The 20,643-nt window shown below is 55.1% G+C and overlaps 2 protein-coding genes across 11 annotated transcripts in view; both read right to left on the reverse strand.

The window, feature by feature from the left end:
- Window positions 1-226: 226 nt before the first annotated feature.
- On the reverse strand, window positions 227-5,401 carry MDK (midkine). 2 transcript variants are annotated; one of them, XM_015632256.3, is made up of 5 exons: window positions 5,272-5,401; window positions 1,875-1,958; window positions 1,614-1,775; window positions 1,345-1,506; window positions 227-916 (listed from the first exon to the last, which is right to left on the reverse strand). In XM_015632256.3, exons 2-5 carry the CDS (start codon window positions 1,951-1,953, stop codon window positions 891-893), a joined length of 429 nt encoding a protein of 142 aa, XP_015487742.1. In that variant the 5' UTR covers window positions 1,954-1,958; window positions 5,272-5,401; the 3' UTR covers window positions 227-890. The 2 variants fall into 2 exon arrangements, with proteins under 2 accessions (XP_015487742.1, XP_015487741.1); XM_015632255.3 differs by lacking the exon at window positions 5,272-5,401 and adding an exon at window positions 3,130-3,151.
- A 3,288-nt stretch (window positions 5,402-8,689) lies between these two features.
- DGKZ (diacylglycerol kinase zeta) overlaps window positions 8,690-20,643 on the reverse strand; it is a 52,489-nt gene continuing 40,535 nt past the window's right edge. For 7 of the 9 annotated variants that reach the window (XM_015631516.1, XM_015631520.3, XM_015631515.3 and 4 more), the window contains 8 exons: window positions 17,008-17,048; window positions 16,218-16,408; window positions 15,693-15,724; window positions 14,893-14,936; window positions 14,404-14,524; window positions 13,838-13,874; window positions 13,450-13,549; window positions 8,690-11,079 (listed from right to left, as the gene is read on the reverse strand). In XM_015631516.1, the coding sequence (XP_015487002.1) occupies window positions 10,963-11,079; window positions 13,450-13,549; window positions 13,838-13,874; window positions 14,404-14,524; window positions 14,893-14,936; window positions 15,693-15,724; window positions 16,218-16,408; window positions 17,008-17,048 (683 nt within the window). In that variant the 3' untranslated portion in view covers window positions 8,690-10,962. The other 2 variants (XM_019007037.2, XM_033515013.1) reach the window with 2 other exon arrangements.

Consider the following 20,643-nt stretch of genomic DNA (forward strand, 5'->3'; position numbering starts at 1 on the left):
CCATCCCTTCTGCCAAGATTAAGGGGGATGGGGGCAGCCTGAAGTGTTGTTGGAAAGAGGCTGTGAGGTCTAGTGCTTTGTTCAGGACCATGTGCATGCGGCATCCAGGCCACCACCACCAGCTGCATGGTAACTTCACTGCTGGTGCCAGCAGGGTCAGCACACCTGGGGTTTCCTGGGGCTTCCAGCACAGCATTACCTTGTGGGGACAACAGGGGCATTCTGATACTTTTTTTTAAAAGATTTTTTATTGGAAAAGAAAAAAAATTCCAAAAGGAGAGCTCCCACCCATCACTGGTCTTGGCATGGCAAAGGCAGAGGGGCTTCAACCCCAGCATGGACACATGTGGTTAGAAGTGACAGAGAGGAGACACGGTTGCTTCTCAGGGTGATGGTTGTGTTTTCCTCAACTGCTGCAGGTAAATCATGCCCCAGCTAAAGGGATGCTGGAATAAACCCCCTGAGGTGAGAGTAGTCCTTGAGTGAGAAGCTTGAGTGATGGGGTTACTTGGTCATTCAACACCCAGCCCTTCCCTCTGGCACTGGAGGAGCAAGGAGGCTCTAGGGCTTGCAAAAGGATGTGCCAAATGCAACTCATTTGTGCTGGAGGGTGGAAAAATGTGTGCTCCATCCCAGCTCTCTGAGCACATCCCAGGGAACCCCAACACCAGCCGAGAGGAGGCAGTGCCCATGGGACAACAAGGGAGGAAGCAGCCTGTCCTGCAGGGTGGATGGGTTTGCTCTCTACAACACTAATGATTAAAACAAGGCATCTCAGTGAAAGGAGTAAGGAGAGGAGGAGGAAGACTGTAGTGTGGGCCAGCTGCAGCTGGACATCCAGTCCTGTAGGCACCATGTTGAGGAGCCGCTGAGGATGCTGGCTTCCTGCTCTAGTCTTTCCCCTTGCCCTTCTTTGCTGCATTCAAGAAGCACAGGAGACAAGAGTTAGTAGTGCATCTTCTGGCAGCTCTCAGTTCCACAGACACTGCTGTGGTAGAAACGTAGCCAGCATGGCTGGCTGAGCATGGTGCAGTGGCTGCATCCCTGCAGGCAGCTTCCTGCCATGCCAAACCACATTTTGCACCAGTCCTGGTGTGAAGAGAGCAGGGAATCCCCATCCCACCAAAGATGGCAGTGGTTTGTGGGGGGGACTAGTGTTTTTCCTAGTCGTACCTGCATCCCCCCCAGCCAGCAGCCGGACTTCACAGTGCAAAGGAAGGAGCATCCTACAAAATCCCCCACACCACCAGCAAAGCCAACCCCAACAGGCCAAGGTACCTCTGAAAAACCCCTGCCCAAGGTTGCAATGGGACCCTTCTGGGGACAGGAGTGGTGGGTACTGACCTTTAGACTTTGACTTGATCTTGGAGGAGCAGGGCTTGGTCACATAGACAGTCTCCTCACACTGGGCATTGTACAGGGCTTTCTTCAGGATGCCAGAGCGAGTCTTCAGGCCTGTCTGAGCACTACAGCCTCCCCAGCTCTCAAACTTGTACTTGCAGTCAGCTGGATGAAAGGGGAGAGACATCAGAACTAGCCAGGAGCTGGCAGGACACTAGCCCCCGTCACCCAGCACAGGCTGGTCCCCAACCACCCCATCTCCATGTACCCACCTCCAAATTTCTTCTTCCAATTGCAGGGGATCTTGCACTTGAGCTTCTTACTCTCATCTTTGCAAGTTCCCTCGCGGTAGCCCAGGCCACAGTCCTTACTGTTTGGAACACAAGGTCCCCAGCGCCAGTCCTCACACTTGGATCCGTCCTTCTTTGTCTTTTCTGTGCAGAAAAGTGGAGTGGGTGCTCTCTGCAGGGACAGGGGAGCGTGCCCCACTCTTCCCCCCGCCCCACTGGCCCCTGCCCGAGGCTGCCCCTCACCTTTCTTGTTCTTGCCAGCCTCGGCAGCAGCAGCCACCAGGATCAGCGCCAGGAGGAGGAGGAGGCCCCGAACCTGCATCCTGCCTGTGGAGGAAGGAGAGGGTGAGGTGGGTTGGAGGTTGGGGTGTAGTGTGGTGTCGAGGAGGGGACAGTAGGCTGTGGGCAGCCTATGTGGGAGTAAGACAGCAACTCACATTGCACACACTCACCTACATGTGTGTGCACCCCCCTGTGCCTTGCTTGTTGCCACCCAGTGGAATATGTTCACTAATTGCAACAAGAAGGTTAATTGTGTACCTCAACAACTGCCTCCCACTAGGGAGCTGCAGGGATGAGAGATTGTTCCTACCCCTGCAGCCCTCCCATTGCCCTGCATGTGGTCAAAATGCTCTCCATGGGGACCCCACAGCCCACACAGCATCTGGGGAAGATCCTACAGTTGGCTGCCAGTTGCCAGTCCTCACTCCCATATTTCTCTGTGGATCCTTTATCCATGACCCAGTGGGCTGCTGCCCCATACTGAAGAGCCTTTGGCCAGGGAACACAGCTCCCATAGTACCTTACTCCAGGGTTCAAGAGGATGCCAGGGAGAAGGAAAAAAGCCCAGAAAAACAAATCTGCTTCCATGAGAGGTCTGAGAGTTAAATCCGTGGATTAAACACCAAAAAAAAGCATCCACAGTGTGGGAGCTCATTGGAGGGATGGAGCGGGAGTGCCGAGCCCACTGCTCTCACCACCTGTGCGTGCAGGGGGTGTGCAGATGTGCACACACCTGGGAGCAGGTTGGGGACAAGGGTGCACACACATTAAGGCTGGGCTCTGGGGATCATGCCCTTCCCCCTGCCCCAATAGCCTTGGACCATGTGACAGCTCCCCTCTGGCTGCCACCATGAGACTCTGTGGGATGTGGCTGCCAACACTGGAGTCCCAGATCCTGCTTTCAGTGGGAACAGGAGTGCAGGCATACAGACCCAGTGTTTCAAATCTGGAGACCCCTTTCCTGCTCCCCCAAAGTCTTTTAAGATGCCACCCATATCTGTGTGGCAGCAGCCATCCATAAAACACACAGCACCTGCCCCAGCTCTGTGATGGGCTTTGCAGAATTGGGCTGTAGAGGACAGGATGAACCGCAGGCCCCAGGGGACATCAGCACAGGGAAGAGCCCGGGGTCAGCATTTGCTCCCTCCCCTGGGCTCCCTGGGCAGTGTGCCAGACAGAGCAGCATCCCACATTATTCAGGCTCCAGTGCACTCACCTTTCATGCGTCCGCCACCAAGCTGCCAGCTTTGCTCTGCATTGAACTGTCACAGGGAATTACACAGAATGGCTGGCTGAGGGCACAGGCGGGGTGAGATCTGCCTTCCCCCTCACCCAGGCCGGCTGGGAGCCATCCTGCCGAGCACAGCTCAGCTCTGTTCTTCCCACCCATCTGCCCTCAAAGGGGACAAGGGCTCAGCCCAGATGGGATGGTTACAGATGACAAGGCTGGAGCTGAGTTGACTTGGCTGTCCCACTTTCTGCAGCAGCTCTTATGGTGTAGCACCTCTGACATCCACATTATTCACAGCATCTCCCTGGTTTCAGGTGCTCTGTAAATTTCTCCCATCCTTTGCTGCAGAGCATTTCCCTGTGCTCCTTGCACCTACCTCCTAGCCCAGCACATTCTGCTCAGACCCTTCTGATATTGTTTTCAAGTCCCCAGGGCAGACAGCCCCAGCTGATGTGCTCACTCCTGCCTCACCTCCAGGCACAGACTTCGTGTTTGCCATGGGTGCAGTGGGGGCCTGCCCATGTGTACACAGGGATGCTGGAAGGATGCCCTCTGAGAGGATGACCAGCTACAGCTCCAGGGACCCCTGAATTTGCTCCTAGGCTCGACCCAGCACATTGCATTCCCCAGGCAAAGGTCTGCAAGGACCTTCAGTCATGGCTCATCTTAAAGCATTCTTAAGGAAAAGAGAGTGCAGTTTCCCAATCGGTTTTCCAAACAGCCAGGCAAACAAGGGCTGTTCCTGGCTGGGCTGACAGCACCTTCAGGCATGCTCACACAGCCCTACTTCTCCTGTATCCCTGTGGGGCCCCGGTTTCTCTCCTCCTCAGATGCTGTCTGGCTCTCATATAACATCAGTCCCTGTTCTCCCTTCCCCCCTCCTCTAGCTGCCCTGGGTTTTTATGATCTATGATCAGCTCTAAAAAGAAAAATAAAATCACCTAGTGAAGCTGAAGCAGAGCTCAAATACCCACTTATTGCAAAGGGAAAGCTTGGACCTCTCTCCAGACAGCATTCTGGCCCTGACTTCTCCTAATGTGGGCCACACATCGTCCCCAGCTCCTGATCCCTCAATGGTATCCCCGTGTGCTCCTGGGAACGGAGCTGGCACTCCCCTCACAGCCCCTTTTCCAGCAGTGGGACCTCTCGGCTCGGCTTTGCTCGGCTCGAATTGCAGCTGGCTCTGGCAGTGGTGGGCGCAGGACTGCTGTCCTCCCTCTGCGGGCTGAGCTGCTTCCCAGGCTCCGGGCAGGCAGCCCGGCACTCGACGAGCCAGCCCAGCGCTCGGGAAGCCCGCGGCCTGGAGTGCCAAGCGACAGCAGCAAGTTCCCTGCTGCCAGGAAAAGGGGACAGAGCAAGAGCCCGTGAGCCAAGGCGTCAGCACGGCCAGGAGGCTTTCCTAGAGGTGCTGAGGGAAGCAGAGCCGGGGGGCTGTGGGGCTTTCCAGCAGGCGCTCTCATCTTCCCCTCGCAGAGAGGGGAAAGTGCTCCAAGGGAAAAGGGTTCTGGCCCTGCACTGGGGGCAGAGAGGGTGGAGCAGGCAGCCCTTCCACGCCTCTGCCCTCCGCTCCCTCCTCAGGGTACATGCTGTGCCCTCAGCCCCGTAGAGCCTCTTTCCTTCTCCCTCCGGGGAAGCGGGCGGTGGTCGAGCCGCGCTCCGGGGCAGCTCCCCGGGCTCCGATCGGAGGATCTCCACCAGCTGAACTCTCCCTGAACCAGTGTGGGGTGCTTCCCCAGAGGGAAAGGGGTAGGATACCGGGCCACTACCTCAACCCGTCTGCTCTCCAGGAGCCCTGACTCCTACCAAACTCCATCCGTCTGCATCTCCTGGCTCCTCACAGGCGATCCCGCACCGGGGGGTCACCGCCCCCGGTCCTCCGGCTCTAGTCGCCCTTTTCTGCAGCTCCTTCCCAGCCAGAGCCTATCCCCCACCCAGGGAAAGCTCCTTCCCGCTCCGGGGAGCCCTCAGCCTGGACGACTGCCGCCTCCCCGGGGAGGTGGCGGGCGGTCGCCGCTGGCCTGGCCCGGGGCGCCCATGGCCGTGGTGTCGGGCGGGCGGTGCCGCCGTGCACGGAGCCCGGGGCTGGGGGCCCGACCCCGGGAGCTGTGGGCGGGGGGCCGCACTCACCTGCGGAGCGGAGCGGAGCTGCTGCCTTTGTGTGGCGGCCGCGTGCGGAGCCCCGAGCGGCGCACAGCGGCCCCTGACGTCGGGCTCGGCTGGCAGCAAAAAGGTGGGTTTTTAGCCCAAAACTTTTCGCAAGCTCCTCCTCTGCCCCCCGGCAGGCACAAAGGCAGGGCGGCGGGGGGGCGGCCCGGGGGCAGGCTGGCCCCTCGGCCGGTGGGGCGGGGGCAGTGCGGGCCCCTCGGCCGAGGGTGAGCTGGGCCCGGAGGGCGTCAGGTCCCGGGGGCACGGCCCCTGTCCCTTGTCCCCTCTCAGCTTCCTGCTGTGCTCTCCAGCCCGCACCCGCGGTACGGGCTTAGCTGACCAGGCACCCCATCACCACCGAGTGGCCGAGGGGTACACAGCAGAACAGCCGGGCAGGTCTCCCCTGGGCGCTGCTGCTCTGAGTTCCGCTGGCAGCTGGCTCCGGGGACACCCCCGGGCCGAGGAAAGAGAACCACCCTGTGTCTCCACCAGTTCCGCGGATGCCTCCTTCTCCTTCAAGGCCACTGGCATCAATGGACCGACTTCTCATGATCTCTGCCCTTTTCACCCTTCTCGGCTTGCTCTGCTTCTCGTGGGAAGCTGTCAGGAAAGGGGTACTTCTCAGCACCCAGAGCAGCACATCACTTACATGCTGCCCCAAGTGTCTGCCCAGTTCCATCCCTTGTGACCTGCCTGCCTGTTCCCAGCTCAGCCATGCTGCAGCCGTTCTCCTTGGACCAACTGCTAGTATCCATCTGCCCGTGGGGCATGAAAAGGACCTTGCAGATGTGACTGCTCCTATTCCCCCATCCACCACCTTTTCTTGGGAGATGAGCAAGGCAGCAGCCAAGCCAATTCCCTTTTGGAGTTAGCAGCCAGAAAGGACAGTGTCATGCCAGAAAAATGGGGTTGTGGTGGGGAATGGAGCCATTTCTCCACCACTTATCCTGGAAGAAGTCTGCTGACAGCAGGGTTGCCACAGGTAGGGTTGCAGGGCAGAGGCAGGGCTGTTTTTTATGAGCTGCTTCAAAACCAGGAATCACTTTCCAAAAGATTGCCACATTTAATTGTAACTCTGCCAGCAGTTTCCTAAACATCTGTAAAGGTTTTGAGGAGAGCTGGTAAATGTGGGAACGTGTCATCTCCCCTTCCTGCTGCACACACAGCAACAGGCACTGTTCTGTCTGGTGAGGGATCTGGAGATGTCAGGCTGTACATTTGAGCCTAGGATGCAGAAATGGATCCTGATAGCTGGGCAGGTAACAAAGCCAAATAGCTCCTACCCATTGCTGGCTCTTTAAACTCAAGCCGAAGAAAGCTGCTGAGACAAACTTCAATGTAAAAAAGAAGGACCTATGTGTCCATCAGGTTTGCATGTCTGAATCACGGGACTGTGATGAGCAGACCAGGGCCTATAGAACTGTTAAAGAACTAGGTGTGGAGTGAGCACTACTGCTTCTCTTCAGCTGTTTCTGGCCAGGAGCTGAAGATCTCACTGGAGTCCACAGGGCACAGCAGCCTAAGGTACGGTGAAGCCCGGTGCAAATTTTCACTCCTTCCAGGGAACCAGGAGACAAATGCTAGCTGTGCAAGAGAGCAGAGATGCATTGGTGCACATCATGCTCAGCAGTGGCTGTGCTTGGTCCCTTTGGCCTCTTTTTGAGGGACATGGGGGAAATGGCTCCTTCCTCAGCTCAAACAAGCAGCAGAAGGCTGTGACTGCAGAAAGGGGCCTCATACTGAGGAAAGGAGGAAAAAAGAGGGAGTGTGACCAACCCAGGTGCATTTCCCTGCAATTAGTTAGCTTGAGCTTTTTACCTCCAAAAATGTCACAAGCATTTGCATTTTCCATCTCTGGTCAAAGCCTGATCCTTGGGGAACTGGTAGTGGATGTTGCAGCAGAGCCAGTGCAGGGACACAGCCATGCATGGGAGAGGAATGACCCGTTTTCTTTTTGAGGTGTGTGGCAGGTAATCATTAACAGGGCCAACTGCTACCACCCCAGCTCTGCTTAGCTGAGGCTGGGCTTGCATGGCTTTCTCCAGCCTGCACCCACGCACCTGGTGCCTACACCTCCAGGTGTGCTTTGATCCCACAGGAGGGCAGACAGACCTCTTAACCTCCAGCACCTGACTGAAAAGGACAAAGACAGTATGCTGACATCCTTTGGGCAGAAGGGCAGGACTCTGCCCCAAAGGTATACTGCCCCTTTCCCAACACTCCTCATCAGAGTGATCACATAGTGGGACTGTTTTTCTTCCTCACTGTATATTTGACTCTGGGGTGGCTGGAAGACTCCAATTGCCATGGTTACTGACAGCCTCCCTGCTGAGATGCGGGCCAATTGCCAGCATGCCGGGGTCTGGGCACTGAAGCAGACTGGGCCCCCTTCTCCCAGTTGCACGTACACCTGGTCCCTGGGGAGGCCAGGACAATTCGGTGTGCTTTACACCTGCTACAGATCCTCACTGTTAGCTCTGGGCAGGAGCTGAAGTTTGAAGACCATGAAAGAGAGGCATAGCGGAGGTGGAAGGGACAATGCCGACAGGGAAGGAGGCTGCTTCTCCAGGCAGAGAGGGGCTGGCAGGAGCACCAGGCAGGCTGCCAAACTCCCTCTAGAAATCTGAATTTAAGGTATGAGTGTAGCTCCTCATCACCCACTGGCTCCATCACCAGCATGCCATCGGCCACTGCAGTTACCTCCTTTTTCAAAGGAAACTCCACAGCAGAGAAGTGTGTTGGCCACAGTCATCCTTATGAGTCAGAGGCTGGAAGCAGAAGTGTCCCTAATCCCCCGCTTTTGTAATTGGAGAGCAGTCCTTCCACCAGAGTGGTGGAGATAATCCTTGCCCTCAGTGCTCAGCACTGGAGGCAGAAGCCCAAGACTCCCTGCTGGAGTGGAAATGAATAGGAAGAGCCCCCAGCAGGCTCATCTCCCGCAGAGCAGCATGGCTGGGGACAGCTCACCACAAAAAAAGGCCAACAAACATTTTGAAACCGGAGGCTGGATGCTGCTGTAGTATCCACTGACAGCTGTGGCAGCCAATGGGGCTACCTCCTTTGCCTCAAGGAAGAACAGCAGGCTGCTGACTCATTTCCAAGGCCTTCTGGATCACTTGGGAAGGCAATGCACTTTCTCCCTTTCCCAGATTACATGAGCATTGATGTATGACACAGAATAGAGAAGGTCCCTCAGGACAAAGACCCTCTATCTAGCAACAGTCCCAGAAGGATGCTGTGCTGGGAAGTGAACAAGGATGTAGGCCAGGAGAGAACTCCCAAAATTACCCCAAGTTTGGACAAAGGCAGAGGCCTTGGGATCCAATCTTGTTTGTGCCATGCAGGACATCAGTTGTGCAGTGCCTGCTGCAATCTTGCAGATGCAGCAGGAGACAGGAACTAAAACATCAATCTCTTTATTTCAATGTCAAGAAACAACAACATCCAAACAGTCAAAGTTGAAAAGCAATGGGAACACAGGCTCATGCCAGGCCCTGGGCCGGCTGGAGCCAACACCCTCACATAGTTACAAAAATACAATCCTACAACAGCGTCTAAGAAACACAGACCCAGGTATTGCACAGAACCCCTGCCCTCAGGGGGCATGGCGATCAACACCCCCTCCTTCTTCACCAAAATATAAGCAGGCTTGGAATTGCACAGCAACTCTGCTCACAGGTGCATGGAGGGGCCAGGCAGGGAAGGGGACAGTGTGTCTCTCAACTACCTGTACAAAAACTATAAGGGAGGAAGGGGAAAGCTGAGGCTCTAAATGCCTCTGGGCCAAGTTGGGCATCCTGTCTGGGGCAGCAGTGGTGTGGACCTCAGATGACAGTGCCTTGTCAGTGGCCTGCCAGCAGTGCTGATGAGAACTCCAGGAACTCTTGGCGTGCTCCAGCTGTCAATGCATTAGTATGCTATCGTTATTATTTGCCAGTACTGCCACCGACCACTGGCACCCTGCACTGCCCTGCACCTCTGTTCCCCAGTACAGAATCCTCCATCCTTCAAGGATGCCCCTGGGAAAAAAGTCTGAAGGGTATTCTGGTCCCCTACAGTATCCTCATACCCTTTTCTTGGTACTAGGAGGGATTCAAACAGTGCCTCCCAACACTACCCAGTGGGCACAGCTGTGTGTGAGCGCAGAGGGAACTGCACAGACCACACACGACAGCAGCAGTATCCTCTCCTGGAGCCAAGCTGCAAACAGCAACCCCCTTTACAACCACTGCCCATCCAAAAGTGCCAAGCAGGTCTGCTAGCCTCAGAGCCATCAGTTTTCCTTCTCTGTGGGTACCTCCTGGTCTCAGGGACTCAGAAAAGCCTTGCTGAAGGCCTGGCTTGATGTCTCAGCATCGAGCAGTCACAGATCAACAAGGGAGATGGCTTGTGGTGCCTCTTGCCCCATGGCAGGCGGTTGGTAAAATTCTATTGTACTACAGGCATAACTCAGGGCGAGGAGCCCTGGTGGTTCCTATGAATCCAAATCCCTCTTTCTGCTAAAACTGGAAAGAATGAGCTCATGGTCAACCCAGGTGAGTTTTAACTCAGCTGGGTGAGCTCTCAAGTTTTCCCTGCAAAGCCCTGTGCCCAGTTTGGGGAATAGCAGGAGTCAGACTAAGAGGATGCATGTTGCCAGACTGGGGGGCAGGAGGGGATCCCTGAGAGCAGCACTGACCCCAGCACTGCCTGACCAGCCCCGTGCAAAGTCTAGCATTAAGGGGGAAACTGAAGCAGGGAGGGCAGCTGAATCCAAGTCAGTATTTGGGAAATATAATGGGCATCACTGCTGCCATTGCCCCAGTTGAGTGCAGCTCTCCACCACCCTGCAGAGGGCTCACAAAGAGATGCTCAGCAGAGCGGGTGTGCAAACTGTTCTACCCAACCCTGTGGAGAGAAGTGTGGTGGGAGGGATTGGCAGCCTTCCTCCATGCCATCCCAGCCCTGAGTCAGACTGCTAGCTGAACACTAAAGGCCCATCAGGAGGACATCTCTTGCCCTACTTCCAGCTGCACCAGGCCCAGATGCTCTGAGGAAAGACTGGCTGCACAAGTGACTTCCCCCCTACTGCAGAAGGCTCTGGGTAGGGCAACACACAGATGGGGTGCAGCCCCAGGAGGGAGGAGAAGGCAGGGCCAGTAAGTTGTGGCACTTCCTTTGGGGCAAAGTCTGCAGCTCACAGCCTCTGCAGTCTGTCCATGCAGCTCCCACAGCTGTGCCAGACAGGAGAGGAGGAACAGGACACAAACCTAGCCAAGCACCTAAAAGAGGGGCACTGCCAGCAGAGAGAGAGGGGCTAAGCAATGATATCCCACAAGGATCATAGGTAGGAGCCTGTGGAGGGGGCACTGGCCTTACTCCCACGAACAAGGTTGACTGAGGGCTTCAGCCTGGCCTGCTCCAACATGGCTGGGGGATAGAGCCCACCTAGGGCAGGGAATGTGGTGAATGAGAGGTGAAGGGGTGGACACACAGAGAATCAGGCTTCAAGTCTGAAATATCCATTGTCCTCACAAACAGAGTCCCAGCCCAGCCTGGGGCAGAGCACTTCTGTATCCATCTCCAGGAACCAGGTTGGCATCTGGGTAGGGTTGGGCCAGATACAGCTCTGCCAGTTGGTATTGTCCTCTTCTCATCCTGCATGAGCTGGCTTGGGCTAAGGCACGCCAAGCACTACACAGCCGTCTCCTGGTCCTCCCGCTGGATCATCTGGTAGTGCTGTCGGTTCTCGAGGTAGGCAGCTAAGTCGGGGTCATTGGCTTTCTCAGCACGGTGCTTCGGGGTGTCTCCCTGCACAGGGGAGGCAAGAAGTCAAGAGTGCCAAACAGTGCCTGAACGTTGCTTTGGCACCCAAAGGCGTCCCCATTCCCCCATGTGGCTGGGTCCAGCAGATCCTGCAGCCAAACCCCAAGTCAGGCAGCAGCCAAATGCCCATGTGCTCACCATGGGATCAAAGTGTGCTCCTGAGGAGCCTGACTACTGAAGGCCTGGAAGCTGTCCCCTGAAGAGCCATCAGCTCCAAGCATGGGCTAGGACATGACTCATCCTGGGCATCACAAGTCACCCAAGAAGAAACAAAGGCTGGTCCCCATGAACTGCTCTTCCCCTGTGCTGGGGAGGCAGGCAGGAAAGGGTGAGGAATGAGGGGTATGTCTGGGGAATGCCCAAGAATACCAACCCCCCTTCCCTCTCACAGCCTGGCTAGCGCTCCAGCTCCCGGAGGAGGATCACATTTCACCAGCTTATTGCAGCCATCTGGATTGTGTCCACTAATGAACTCCCGCACTCCATAAAAAGCAAATCTGTTAACAGCTCCCAGCTCTGTCTTCTCTCCCCCTTCCCTCCCCCTGCTCCTTGCTCCTCCTTTCCAAGTGCCCAGCCTCTGCTGTGCTGCTGAGAAAGGCCACAGAAACCTGGCGCTCTGCCGCTGCCATTGAAAACCAGCCCTGGAAGGGGTACCCATCCTGCCTGGCTCAGCCCCTGGTGCACAGCAGGGCATGGGCAGCTGCAGCAGCGTGCAGTGGCCTCCAGAGCAGCCCACAGCCATATTTCTCCATCAGGAACAATGGTCAGACATGCAGAGCCCTCCGCTGGGCCTGGATGTGGCTGTGCACAAAAGCCCATCAGTGTGTGTGGCTGCAGAGAGGTATCACGCACCACGAAATCTTGGGATGTGCACCCCAAGACTGGGCATGCTCTGTGATCCCTCACACACCCCCCAGCAACCACACCATCAGGGGATGGAGACAACTCTGTGCTTTGGTGCTGGCTCTCCTTGATGGCCTACTCCCCACATCCCCTGAATGCAATCACTCATTTAACAGAGAAGGAATTTAGCTTCTTTCCCTGCTCCCCTGCAGAAGCCCCTCTGCATCACTGCCTGCCTGCAGCCTGAAACCGGAGCTGCCAGGGCCTCCCTGCCCGGCTGGGCTGAGGCTCTCCAACTGATAAGGCTCAGCCTCCCTCACCACTGCAGGGAGAGGGATCAGCCTGCTCCAAACCCTTGCTAGTCTGCTGCTGGGGTTCGTAATGAGGTGGATCCTGCCTGTGCAGGCAGGCTGTGACCCGGAGCCCGTGAGAGGTCAGTGCAGCAGCACAGCGGGGTCCCCAGGCAGCCACAAACCCAACATGCCTTTGCACAGGCACGTGCAAACCCATTCCCTGGGGCAGGCGCATGCCTGAGCAAGGCTCCCTTTTGTGCTGGCGGTCTGGGGGCTGTTCCTCTCCATCAGGCAAATGAGGGGGCTAGGGACAGAGAGGGGCCATGTCCTCCGAACTGCCCTCTCCTCTTGCCTCTGCTGGCTGAGTCTCCATTCGGGCCAGCCCCACTCTGGGCACTGTGCAAGGCCTAAGCTTCAGACAGGACCAAGGAGGAAAGATGGGGAGCCAGAGATTATCTGTACTACATTCTCCTGACAATTGGCAAACAGGGATGTGCATTGTCTAAATTGAACCCCAAGCTCCACCAGCACCCCTTAACTGGGCTCCTAAATGGTGTCCCAGACCCACAGACTGCACTTTCTTGGCTTGTTCTGCTACATCACCTCTGCTCCAGCCCGTCACTAAAAACCTCCACCAGAGAGGTCTGACCACATCCCCTCTGCCATATGCCAGCCCCAGGAACCTCCTGTACCAAAATATGGCCCCAAGTCCTCTTCTTTTGCAACTCTTCTTCCAGGGCTGGCACAATTCCCTGACACTAAGGCACAGCTCAGTTAAGTCAGCATGTGAGGGAAAGTGCTGCCACTGCTTGCTCCTGCTCCCTACAGGCCAGCTTCACCCGCCAAGAGGAGCTCCCAGATCCCCCACTGTGACTGCTGGTGGGGGAGAGCAGGGGGAGTCCTGCAGCTGGGAGGGAGATTTCAGGGAGAATGTCCTTGCTCTGACCCCTGAGGGTGGGAAGGGGGAGACAGGGATGAGACATTCCAGCCTCTTGCTTCTAATTTAATAAAACAACCGGGAGAGAAGCGCCAAGAGAAGACGGATTTAACCCCTCTGTAGCTGAGTTCTACTGGGCAAACATGGGTGCTCCATGTCAGCTCCCCTCTCACTGGCAAACACCTCACCCAAAGAAGCCCTGTTCTGCTCTCCTGCTGGCTCTGCTCCTTGCCAGCCCTCTGGTCACCCAGAAAGCCCCACTGCCACCATTCCCACTGTCACCTGCAAGTCTGTCTTCATGAGCGAGGCCCCGGCCTCCACGATGTAGTGGCAGATAGTGCGCTGGCGTAAGGCTGCAGCCTGGTGCAAGCTGGTTTCACCACTGAGGAAGAGAAAGCGAGAGATATGAGATGTCCCCCTGAACAGGGACACTCAGCACATGCGGGTGGCAGCAAGGGACAGCAATTCAGCAGCAGGAGGAGCTGATGGTGAGTTGTGTCCAGGCAGCCCTGGCAGAGGAGGGGGTGCTACTCAGGGGCAGTCTGTCCAAAATGGACATGGCTAGAAATCATGGCTAGAAATTAGAGCAAGGGCAGCTGAAGTGCCCCTATGACTGGTCACTTTGCAGAGGGTCTGGCCAACAGGTAATGCAAGTCAGGCAGCGACTTACTTCTCCTCCTCTGTGGCATCAAGGATTTCTGAAGGAGCTGTGGAAAGAAAGAGTGCAGGTGAGTGAGACCTGGCTGGGGCACAGACAGACCTGCCTACTCCCTGGTCATAGCATGCATCATTCCATAGGGGCTGCTATTTTCATGCTGCCTACAGAAGTCCTAGCTCCAAAGAACTGAGGTCAGCAATGGCATCTGAGCCCAGTTGATCTCCAGAAAGAAGAATTGGTTGTGGACTCACTACAGAGCAATATCTAAATAAAAACAAAGCTGTCTGTATTTCAGTGGGAACTGCCAAAAACAACAGGTCAGCTGCCCTGAAGGCAGAAGCAAGACACTGAAAATATTTCCCATAGACATGCTGATCCCTGCCAGGACAGAGCAATAGCCATGAGGATACCCCAGTACTGGCAGAGAGATGCCAGGAAAAGCCCAAACAACAGAAGGATGATGCTGCAAACCCAGAGGGAAGTGATCTAAGCCCAGGAGCGCTCCCTCTGAGCAGAGGATTGATTTTTTTTGGCTGCCAGGCTCCTTTGCTAAGAGTGGAACTCGGGCTCCAGCTCACCATTCTCTATGATGTATTTGACGATGTCCTTGCTTCCTGATTTGACAGCATGGTGGAGGACAGTCTGGCCTGAGGAGTCTCGCACCATCAGGTCTCTTCCAGCTCGGTGCAGCTCTTGAAACTACAGAATTGTCAGATTGCTCAGGATGAGTTGCATTTCCCAGCTCCAAGCCCCAGTATTATGTGCCTGGAGTGCCTGACAGGTTATGTGGATACTTGGGGCTGGTGAAGAGCTTTGTCCAGTTCTGCCATGCTATCAAGTCCCCTCCCTTCCTCTCCCTTCCCTTCGTGTCCCCCAGGAGACAAACCAGGGCTCCTTGCCAGAAACCTGCCTGGTTTCCAATCACCATTCCTGAAGGAAGGCCTTGACAGGTGCTGCTCCAGGGCAACTGGGGGTCATGGCTGGCAGGGATTTCCTTAGCCCAAGGGGCACACCAACCCAGGAGCCAGCATTGGCTGCTCATTGCAGCAGGCTGCTGGAGCACCTACCTTGTTGAAGTTGCCGCTCTTGGCAGCTTCTATCAGCAGGTCATCTGCAAAAAGAGATGTGTCAGGGTCAGAAAAGTCAATCTGTAACATTGCTTATCCAATCCTGAAGACAAGAGTTGGGCACCAGAGGTGTGGAGCAGGAGCACAGGCTGCTCCAGGGATTAAACCCTTGGTCAGACTGCATTTACACGGCTCTTCCACCTTCAGGAATGCAAGGAACAAGCCAGGGGAAGGAGAGACCATGTCGCTAGGGGTGCAGCCAGACCTCAACCCCAGCGAGATGCATGTGCAGGGGGGGTAGTCTCTGCCCTTGGGCAGGATAATTTGTGATGAAAGTGGGGAGCAAGTCTCCTGGGCATCAGCCAGCAGCCAAGACGCCTCTCACCAATGACTCACTCACACCTCCAGGCTCCGGTCAAGCTTCAGGAAACTCCTTCCATTTGTTCAGCTTGGTGAGGCCCCTGATCTAGTTTTCCCACCTCCCCAGGGAGAGGCAGAGACAGCCTCCCAACCCACTCCACAGCGCTCAGCTGTGCAGGTGGGGGATTAACCCCTTGCCATATCATTTCCCGCACGGTGGAGCCGGGAAGGCGCCTGGCTGGCCACTCCACAAATCACTGTCAGGTCTCTCGTGCTCACCTCTGGGTCACCCGCCCGCAGGGCTCCATGCTCCAGGACACATGGAACAACGGGGCTCCTCCCTGCTCACCAGGGAAAGGATAGGCCAAAAAAACCCATGGCAGGAAAACAGAAGAGTGCAACCTGAGAGGCGGTATGACCAGGGGTAGGGCTCTGCTCACCTTTATGTGGGAGGCAACGCTCAGGCTCAGCGCTGGAAGGGAAGAAGTGAAAGTGTAACTAACCCTGCCAGTCCTGGCAGCAGATGGCCCTAATAGGTATGCCACCATTAGAGGGATGGAGAAACCTGCCTGTGGCACTCCTTCTTCCCTGATCTGAGTTCTTCCATCCCCACTCCCATTTCTACTGCTGCTCCTGGCACCATTATCCATACCCAACACTGGCCTTAGTCTGGCTGAAAGACACGCATGTCTTTTGCCTCACGGGCCAGGTGCTGGAGCTTGACCCCATGGTTGAGCCTGGGGTCACAACCATGGTGATGCCCCACTGCTTAGGGCAGTGTTGGCAGAGGAACAAGGAAAACAGGATGACATCTCATCCCTTGGTCTTACTCAACGCTGCATTCCTGCTTTCTTCCAGGGAGCTCCCCTGTAAACTAGCCCAGTGATCAATGCTGTGAAGCCCACCCTAGCTCTCCCATCACTGCCCATTCTTCATGAGACCCAGAACTCCCATTCTAGACTCACCTGGGGGCAGGAGAGGAGGGAGGAGAGGAGGAAGAGGAGGGAAATGCAAAATGGTGCCCAGGAGGTGTGGCAGATGAGTCCACAAGGTCAGGCATGGCAGGAGAAGTGCTCACAGACTGAGTGACCACTAGCTCTGGGTCCAGCACATAGAGCTCATCCTGAGAGATCTCTGTCACATAGTTGAGGTGTTCCTGAAAGACACAAGTCAGCTCAAGCTTCCTCAGAAGCAAGACCTACTTCTAAAAACTCCATCCCCTCATATTCCACTGGACAGGTTTGTGGCTCACCCATTTGTTCAGCAGAGTAATAGTGGCTTGAACAGTCTTGTGCCTGGGAGCCTTTGCATCTCCTTGTTCTTTTTTAGGCTTCCTACCACCTGCCACCTTAGCAACCTTGTAAGCCTTATCTCCATGTCCTCCTCCCCACTTCATTAGGGAAAGTATCTAATACTGGTGAAGATGACCCCAGCTGGTGGGTTCCCTGGCCAGTGTTGCTATGTTTGCTATTCCTTGCCTGCTGCACTGGAGTGCCCTGCAGGCAGCTTTAAGCCCAAGGCTCTGGGTGCTACCACCCAGGCTTCCTCCCTTTTCTCCAGAAACCCGGGGGTGCTGAGCCTGGTCCTGGGCCAGGCTCGTCATGCAATCCCTTTGGGGGATGCCAAAGGGCAGGGCAGTGGTATAAGACCTGTGTGGCTCCAAGGCTATGCCTGTCTGTTGGTCTGCATGCAGGTGGGACACCCAAGCACCCTCCCAGGGGGATGGATGACTGTGCAGGATGAAGCTGCACTCACCTGTGCGCGGTCTATCCTGTAGAACCGATCGGCCGTGGTTGCTGTAAGACAGGAACAGAATGAGACAGGCTGATCCTTGGTGTGAGACAAGGAAGATGGCCTCTTCCCACCAGGAGTGCCAGTGAGCTATCCAGCCACCTCCATGAGGCCACTCAAAGCACGATTGTCAGGCACAACAGAGCATGCCACCACCAGCTGTAGATCCAAGCCCCTGTCTCCTAGGATGACAGGAGAGCTTCAAATTAGCCTCCAACCTGTCTGAGTGAAGAGATCACCACAGAGAGAGAGGAGCTCCAACAGAGCAAGTGGCTATGCTGGAGCAAGACACACACAGCCACCATCCCTAGGGGAGCAGGGAGGGGTTATGGACTTAGGGCATCACCAAGGGAGACCAGGACAGGTAAGTGCACAGTGCCAGGACACCTGGATTCCCATGCAGGGCAGCATTTCCCCAGTATCCTGACAGGCTATTGGTGCCAGTCCAGGAGAGGTTGCTGCAGTGGGATCCTTGCAGACCCAAGGAAGTCTCTCTGCAAACAGTGGGGATGTGCCAGAGCAGGTGAGAGGAATGAAAGAGCCATGTTTATCCTGGATTTTTGCATCCAAGGAGCTACTGTTCAAGGCCTATAATTCAGCCATTTGAATGAACCTGTGTTGTGCTGAATGAGTCTCTTTCCCGACACATATTTCTGAGCCCAGAACCTGCTGCTGGGAGATTGGCAGGAGAAGGGAAAGTGGCCCTGGTACAGCAGTCCCAGTAATGACACCTGGGAGCGGCAACACCATGCGCAGGGCTGGAACCTTGAAGGGAGAAGTTGCACCCTCTGTTAGCACAAGGCTTCCCAGGCTCACTTTGCAACCCATGGCTGAGTTCTGCTGTGGTCTACACTCACTCTGCTTGCTGGGATGTCAGAGAGATGAATTCCTACCAACGGGCACTTCACTCAGCCAGCTTCCAGGTACAGAGGGAGGTTCTTGCTCAGAGAAGGAAAATGAAGAAGAGAAAGCTACTTTCAGGCAGGGAATAGGCAGCAGCTGGAGCCCAGCAGGGAGGTCTGTTCTCCCGTACCACTGTGATGCTGACGGTGAGCTTGGCTCTGAGCATACTGGAGCAGGGGGGCCCCCTGCCTGCGCAACACAGGAGAGCATCCCCAGCAGTCCCGCAGTGACAAACACATGCCACTAAGCTGCTTTCAGCTCCAGGGGCAAGAGAACCACAGACTCCCCTTCCTCCACTCCGGGTCAGCAGCCAGACACGCAGCCTGGCAGAAAGCACTGCGGTGCTCAGCCCCAAAGACCCAAACATCCAAGAGTCCCAAGACTCAGTGGTTCCCTGTGGCTTCTCACTGAATGTCTCTTCTCTCACCTCCCAAATTCAAGAATCACAGAACGATTGAATTGCTTAGGTTGGAAAAGACCCTTAAGATCATCGAGTCCAACCATTAAACCAATGCTGCCACCATGAAACCACATCCCTAAGTGCCACATCTACACATCTTTTAAGTATCTTCAGGAATGGGGACTCATCCACTTTCCTGGACAGCCTGTTCCCATGCTCGATCACCCTTTCACTGGGAAAAAAATCCTTCCTGATGCAACTTGAAGTCATTCATATCCCTTCATCCTCTGGCTGGTTATTTTGGAGAAGAGACCAACATAATTTGACATAACCTTCTTCGAAGTAGTTGTAGACAGAGATAAGGTCTCCCCTCAGCCTCTGTTTCTCCAGGCTAACCAAACCCAGCTCCTTCAGCTACACCTCCTAAGATTTGTGCTTCAGAGCCTTCCCAAGCTCCACTGCCCTTCTCTGGACATGCTCCAGGACCTCAATGTCTTTCTTGCAGTGAGAGGCCCAGAACTGGATGCAGGATTCCTGGTGTGGACTCAGCAGGGCTGAGTACAGGGAGCCAATCACTGCCCTGGTCCCACTGGCTACACTTTTCTTTATCCAGGCCAGGATGCTATTGGCCTTCTTGGCCGCCTGGACACTGTCAGAGACTGAAACTGTTCATGCCTCAAACACTGATATAAAATTTTGCTCATTGTAACAAAAACTGTGTAAAGAAGCTACAAAGAGCTCTACAAAGGAGCCTCTCTGAAGATACCTGATTGGGACATTGGACTGAAAGTCAGACTGCAGAGATTAAAAAGGAAAACCCATTCTTCAATCACCTGAAACAAACAAGTAAACAAGGAAAAGAATGTGAGCCGAACCCAATAGTCCTGCTAAGAATCATCTCTGGCTTGCTTCAGGGTGGGGGAGGCTGTAGTCCACAGACCCATTTGCTGGGAGCATGTTTGCACTTATTTCCCCCTCAACCAAGGTGGGGGGAGGAAGTTTGGGTGTGTTGTAACCTCTGCTCAGGGGCAGTGAACCCATCCTCCCTTACACAAACTGGCTATGGAACCCCCAAGCGTGCCCCAAAGTGCCCCCATAGTCATTCCTGAGGCCTTGCACCACAGGACTGCATGTGATGCAATGAATGTGGAAGAGACAATGGAACACTTCCCCCCCTCCCCACCAGAGAAGTGCTTGGATTTTCCTACCTGGCCTGAGCATATGTTAACCCATCAGATTCTATGCTTTTTGGGGTGCTTTCCACCACCAAGAAGACTGGCTGGAGAGGATCAATGGAGCATCATTGGGATCCACAGAGTGGTGATACTTTCCTTGTTCTGTCCCTGTTACTCTCTTTCTGTCCCCCCCACCTATTTTCTATTTCTTTCTCTCATATTTATTACTAAACAAAACCCATACTATTGTCACTGGCATATGGTCTCATCTGCACTGGCAGGGGCATTCCTAAGAACCTTAGTAATTGGATCCTGACAGATACACACTGGATCATGTTCAGCTGCTGTCAACCAGCACCCCCAGGTCCTTTTCTGCTGGGCAGCTTTCCAGCCCCTCTTCCTCCAGCCTGCAGCACTGCAGGTTGGGTGGTTGTGACCCAAGGGCAGGACATTCACTTTGTTGAACCTCGTGCAACTGGTCTTGGCCCATGAACCAGCCTGTCCAGATCCCTCTGCAGTGCCTTCCTGCCCTCCAGCAGATCAACACTCCCACCCAACTTGTCTGCAAGTGACTGAGGGTGTGCTTGATCTCCTCGTTCAGATTGATAAAGATAATAAACAGAACCAAGCCTGAAACTGAGCCCTGGAGATGGCCACTGGTGACCGGCCACCAGCTGGATGTAACTCCAGGCACCACCACTCTCTGGGCCTGGCCATCAGGCTGGTTTTGTATCCAGGGAACAGTGCACTCATCTGAGCCATGAACAGGCAGTTTCCCCAGGAGAATGCTGTGGGAAACTGTCAAACATTTTACTGAAGTTCAGGTGGACAACATCCACAGCTCTTCATTCATTCACTGAGCAGGTCACCTTGACATAGAAAGAGATCATCTTGCTCTCCTTCCTTGCCTGTCCCCTCTGGAGAGTTTATAGCCATCCATTGCAGCACCCCAGCTGTGTGACCTGTCCCACCATGTCTCTGTGATGGCAACTAAGTCATGGTTTTCTTGCTTTGGCACATCTTCTGGCTCCTCCTGTTTGTAGCCCTGGTGCACTGATGTCAATGCACTTCAGTTGGGGTACTGATTCCCCCACTTTTTTGGGCATAGGAGCCATAACTACA

This window comes from Parus major, chromosome 5 (genome assembly GCF_001522545.3).
Source record: "Parus major isolate Abel chromosome 5, Parus_major1.1, whole genome shotgun sequence".
In the NCBI taxonomy this organism is placed as follows: domain Eukaryota; kingdom Metazoa; phylum Chordata; class Aves; order Passeriformes; family Paridae; genus Parus; species Parus major.

What these genes read in the sequence shown, in the direction of transcription:
- MDK (XM_015632255.3), bottom strand. An exon ending in TTGGAAGAAGAAATTTGGAG is followed by an intron (nt 1,507 to 1,613) that starts GTGGGTACATGG and finishes CCTTTCATCCAG; the next exon opens with CTGACTGCAAGTACAAGTTT. An exon ending in GATCAAGTCAAAGTCTAAAG is followed by an intron (nt 917 to 1,344) that starts GTCAGTACCCAC and finishes TCTTGAATGCAG; the next exon opens with CAAAGAAGGGCAAGGGGAAA.